Raw genomic sequence first — 5,957 nt, 5'->3', positions numbered from 1 at the left:
TATATTCAAAATTGAATGTGGTACTTAAGTTTAGGCACCAGAATTATAGTATGGTATTATCCAAACAATTTCAAAAACAAAGTGATCAAAAATCAAAAAAGCAATACGGATTTTTAAGGTTATTGCAGTACGCACGTTTCATGCTACTCCATTTATTTAAGTAATGCGAGCATTACATTAAATTTAAAATGCAGAGCAATCTTCAGCTGCACGAAGATATAGAAAATTTCATTTCAGCAGAATGGACATATTACTGTTGTGACAACATTTAAACAAATCTAAGTAGGAAGACAAAGAAACCATCTTGACATAGCCAAGGCTAAGCCTTCTGTCAGTTTATTTATAAATTACCCAACAAGTCTCCTGCTTCCCTAAACTTACCCTTAACCATTCAGCATTCAAATTATTCTATCAAATGTAAAGCTTATTTATTAAGATTGTCTTGAATTAATCCTGCACTGTCTTTTAGCTCTGAGATGTTGATGAAGTAATGGTTTAGTTTTAAAATGACATCATAGGGTAGGTGTGAGAAGCCAGATCTGGCCAGTTTGAACATAAAAGTAGAATGATTGGCCATGATATGATCGGTTTAAAAACTAAAGGGTTAAGGCAAAGGGCCTGTTTCAATCTTAGGTAGGAGAACTGGTTCACATGACACAAGGCCATGTTCACATACCAGTGAACCTGTAGGATCCATGTTTCAAGGCTAGTTCTCCTAGCTCTGTATACAGGTCCATCTTAATCTATAACTGGGGTAACTACCAACCCAAGTTAGAAGAAACCTGGGAGCAGTGAATTACATTTAAAGTCTAGAAGAATCATTGTAATCAAAAGATCTCACATTTTTTTCAATGCAAGAATTCCATCACACTACTTAATTCCAGATCTGACATTTTTAGCAAATGCCAGCACATGGACAAATTTCTTTTATTGAACTGGAAGACACTTGCCTCTCTGGATGAAGCATGGTGTCTCACACACTTTGGGCTCCTCTGCATTCATTTATTCTACACATGCTTTACAAATTGATTTCAATGGACAAAGGGGATGTAACCCTTTTCTTCGTTTGCTTTTGTTTTCTCATTCCACTGTTTGCATTCACCTTCTTCTTGTCTTTTCTTGTGCTTTCGCACAAACCATCATCCTTTCTTGGCTTTATGAATATGATCAGCCATGTTGTATATCTGAGCCTGAAGGATTGCTTGCAGACACAAGGCATGGTATATAAATCCACCGAATTATTGTTTTCACAGCACAAAACTATTAGCAGCTCATATTTAAATAATAATCATTTAACATCTGTTGTCCGTACTGGCATGGGTTGGACAGTTTGACCAGGGCTGGCAAACTGGAAGGCTACACCGGACTTGTCTGTTTTGGCATGGTTTCTACAGCTGGATGCCCTTTCTTACACCAACCACCCTGAAAGTGTAATGGGTGCTTTTACATGCCATGTATATTAAATGAAATTTTTCTCTCATTGGATTGAGAATTTTTTTGTTGGTCCTACAAATAATGGCAAAATAAACTCTATATATGTGTGTATTAGGGTGGAGCGAAAAAGATACTTTCTACACAGATTTTCAAAATATGTTTTCAAGAATATTTTTATTGTGAAATCCTTTAAAAACAATTGTGTTAAAATCTGAAGTTCTTAAATTTACATCTTCAGGTTCTGCAGCCCACTCAAAATAAATTTATAACATGTTTACCATTCCTCATTTTATTTTTTACATTCTTTGTTATAAATTGATTTCCTTTTGCAAAATCCTTTAAAAACAAAAGCGTTAAAATCTGAAGCACTAAAATTTATATGTTCAGGCTCCGAAATGCACTTGAAATTTTGAAATTATGTGAAATAAATAGACTTTATGACTTTGTTTTCTCTATTATTTTTAATACTAGGTCACTGAATATATGTGTTACATGAGGTCTAGATTATACACACATTAAAATAAAATTATGTGTAAACCAATTTTTGGTTCTTGACACATTTTGGTGATAAAAATAATTAACATTTCCAATTTATTCAAAATAATTCCATGTAACTAAATAATCAGCCTCTGAATGTTCTGGTTAGATGCTGCTTGGTCTATTCCACCAATGACCATTTTTTCATTTGTCTGTTGATCCTGTAAAAACTCTTTTTGTCTCTACTGCAACTGCAGTTTTTAAAGGAGTTGCACTTGCAACAGGAAATATCAAATAAATCTTTTGTTGCATTGTTTTCAACACATTACACTTTGTTTGAAATGGTGGCACATTTTTTACTATTTTCAACAGATTTTAGTAATGCTTGGTACTTTAGATAAAAGTTTAAGATTTTCAGTCAAACTGACTCAATCGTAACACAAGGAATGGATGCCTTTTGCCAAAGAAGAATTATCTTTTCTGCTACAATCTTGACAATTTGTTTAATTGAAGGATCTTTCTAAACTATATTCTTTTCTTTTTCTTATGAAAACAAAACATATTTTAGTACGTCCTTGTAAGTTGGCAAAACTCGCTCGTTAAGATCACATTGAGTATCAGATATTGGGCATTCAATATCATGACGCGTTATTGCTTTATGAGTCATCACTAAATGTAAATAACACTAAATTTAATACAATCATTAATATTAACAGAATGGTCTAAAGTCAAGGTACAAAGCAGAAAACTTTACACATGTCCAACATACGTCCACACGCAACAACCGTTGCAGTGGCAGTGGAGAGAAGTTCACACTCCCATTCTATTTATAGTCAATGAGGAACATCAAGATATTAGTCAATTGTATTGAAACTTGGTATGCAACCTCCTAAGGACACTATATTTACTGTTTTGCATTCTGCTACATAGAAATATGCATTCATTACAACTTATAATTTTACTAAATAATCAGTTATATTCAAAGTAATTGAAAGAAACACAGAGCATCTCAACAGAAATACGGTAACGAAAGGGTTAACGAAACAAACATATTAACTTCTGTTGTGATTTGAACCCAACTTGGATATAAAAAACCGAATTCAGTAAAGATTTGGTTTGGTATTTAACATTTCCACCACTCATGATCAATTTACCAACAAGGTGAAATATATTTCTGGCTTCAAGAATTAAAAACACTCATTTTCTTGCCAGTTAGTAAAATGGTAACCCCCACCACACACACACACACATGTAAAATATACAAAAAAAAACAACAATTATGACCATATTTTTCCAGTAGACTCAATAAAATCATATAAAAATCCAAATGAATTCTTATGTTTCAAGTTTGTATCTTGTTCAGGATTTAATTAACTTTATTTTATACATAAACTAGTGACATTGATTAGAGAATCTGATAGATTTTAGGGGAAAAAAATCCAGTCAATACAAAACTACCATTGTTAATATCTATATACACCTTATTACAATTGCTGTTCTCCCCAATTTGTTTAATGTGTGTATATATGTTCATGCATACATGTGTTTGTACATGTGTATATGTCTGTATATATGTTGGTGAATATATACACACACACATAGTGGAACCTTGGTTTCTGAATGCCTCTCATCATAAACAAATCAGTTTATGAACAATTTTTCAAGCACAAAACATTACAGGTGATGAACACCACAACCCAGCACTAACGGCTGCTGACAAACTGGGAGTGTCAGCAAGAGAGAGCAGAATCAGTTGTTGCCAGGCTTTCACTCAGTGCCCTTCCCTGCTCGAATTCCCCACATTTTCTTTGAATTTCCAAAGAGGAAAATAATTTCAGTTTACAAATATTCTGGGTGATGAACAGTCTTCAGGAACAAACTAAATTTGTAAACCAAGATTCCATTGTATGTTTATGTACATATACACCCATGTTTTTATCATTATCTAAAATAAAATCCTACATCTTTTAATACTTCCTCCTATGGGTTGCTTTATCACAAGTCTTGCTTGGCTGACATATCTGAACACTTCCCATCATCAGCTCACAGCCTTTATTATTATTATTATTATTATTATTATTATTATTATTATTTTTCTTCTTTTTTGGCATTCAACACCAGTCATCTATCTTCAATACATTTTATTTAAAAGTGAGACATGAATCGGTGAAGAAATATCCGAGGTAATAAAACTCTACGACGAGAGAAAGAGGAAAATAATCTGAAATAAAAATAGGCTTTGGAAGGCTTGTAAGAAATGCTGAACTCAATACAGGGAAAGTTGGGTCTCACAACTGATGACAAGGTTTAGCCATGAACAACCGTTTCCTCTTTCTCTCGTCGTAGTCTTTTATTCCCTCGGATATTTCTTCACTGATTCATGTCTCACTTTTTTTCTTTTAAGAAGCTATTATTTTAGTTTTGTAATCCCAAATCACAATTGTATTATTAATTATCTCTAAAAAATGATTTATTAATTTATCAATAAAATAAATCTGATTGAACCCCAGCTATATAATAACCAATCATTGCATGTGTAGAAAGCAAGCAAAGCTCACTCATAGACCACATCAGGAATATGAGTTCGTCTGTGTTTGGCAAGAGTACTTCTATCAGTAAATGCTTTTTCACAAACATCACATCGATGTGGTTTCTCTCCGCTATGAATAAGTTTGTGATCATTTAGATTACAATTGAAAGCAAATCCTTTACCACATATATCACATTTATAAGGCTGATCGCCGCCATGCAGTTGCGTGTGGCCAGTTAGGTGGGCTCGTTGGGCAAAGGTCTTCCCACAAACATCACAACGATATCTCTTCTCTCCTGTATGGAGTACTTTATGAGTATATAAATGGCTACTTTGGGCAAAAGTTTTGCCACAAGTCTCACAGCGATATGGTTTCTCACCTGTGTGCAGTCTCAAGTGACTTGGTAAATGTGTGCTCCGAGAAAACTTTTTACCACAAATATTACAACTGAATGGTTTTTCTCCAGTGTGTGTTTTTATATGCGTTGCTAAGTCATTGTTTTGAAAAAACGATCGACCACAAACTTCGCATTGATACGGTTTATTTTCTGTGTGTATTTGTTGGTGACGAGCTAAAGCATATTTTTCATAGAACGTATTTCCACAAGTTTCACAGTGATACGTCTTTTTGTTTGTATGTCGCAGTTTATGCCGGTTCAATCCACTCTTTTGAGCAAACTTCTTATCACAAAGTTCGCAATGGTACGGTTTGTCTCCCAAATGTGTTCTTTGGTGACTATAAAACCCACTGCTGAAAGCAAAAGATTTTCCACAAACACCACAGTGGTAAGGTTTCTCTCCCGTGTGCGTTCGGCTGTGACGTATCAAATCACTGTTGTAAAGAAATTCTTTACAGCAGTATTCACAGTTGAATAGTTTTTTCTTCTTTTCTGTTTTCATTTTCTGTTGGACTCCTCGGTTATTTCTTCTAGAATATTCCCCAAAGAAATATCATCAAAGATCCATCAAGAATTTCTTATGATTTCTTTCCCTGCAGAGGAAAAAGGAAAGAAATTTGTAGAAAAACTATAAAACATACGACCACAGAACAACAAACTTGTACAACAACAATGCACAATAATGTCATCTAATAACTTCAATTAACACTATTAATTAATCTATTTACTAATAATAATTAGTTAATCTACTTAATAATCCTTTCTACTATAAGAAGGCCTGAGATTTGGGGGAAGGGGGCAAGTCTATTACATCGACCCCAGTGTGTAACTGGTATTTATTTCATCAACTACGAAAGGATGAAAGGCAAAGTCAACCTCGGTGGAATTTGAACTCAAAATGTAGTGATGGGTGAAATACAATTAAGCATTTCGTCTAATGTGCTAACGATTCTGCCAGCTTGCCATTTTGTTAATCTATGTAATAATAATAATAATAATAATAATAATAATAATAATAATAATAATAATGATAATAATAATAATAATAATAATGATAATAATAATAATGATAATGATAATAATAATAATAATAATAATAATAATAATAATAAGAAGAA

General features: G+C 33.2%; 2 protein-coding genes across 2 annotated transcripts in view; both read right to left on the bottom strand.

The window, feature by feature from the left end:
• LOC106877998 (gastrula zinc finger protein XlCGF49.1-like) overlaps positions 1-737 on the bottom strand; it is a 2,767-nt gene extending 2,030 nt beyond the window's left edge. The window contains exon 1 of the mRNA XM_014927072.1: positions 677-737. Coding sequence (XP_014782558.1) covers positions 677-737 — 61 coding nt within the window. The remainder of the gene's footprint in view (positions 1-676) is intronic.
• Positions 738-4,363: 3,626 nt separating this feature from the next.
• LOC106878000 (zinc finger protein ZFP2) overlaps positions 4,364-5,957 on the bottom strand; it is a 3,411-nt gene continuing 1,817 nt past the window's right edge. Inside the window, exon 2 of the mRNA XM_014927074.2 lies at positions 4,364-5,432. Within this exon, the coding sequence (XP_014782560.1) occupies positions 4,466-5,341 (876 nt within the window). The 5' untranslated portion in view covers positions 5,342-5,432 and the 3' untranslated portion in view covers positions 4,364-4,465. The remainder of the gene's footprint in view (positions 5,433-5,957) is intronic.

The sequence above is a fragment of the Octopus bimaculoides genome, chromosome 14 (assembly GCF_001194135.2).
Source record: "Octopus bimaculoides isolate UCB-OBI-ISO-001 chromosome 14, ASM119413v2, whole genome shotgun sequence".
Lineage (NCBI taxonomy): Eukaryota > Metazoa > Mollusca > Cephalopoda > Octopoda > Octopodidae > Octopus > Octopus bimaculoides.
The sequence above is the reverse complement of the archived record's forward strand: the minus strand, read 5'-3'. Positions and strand labels throughout refer to the sequence as shown.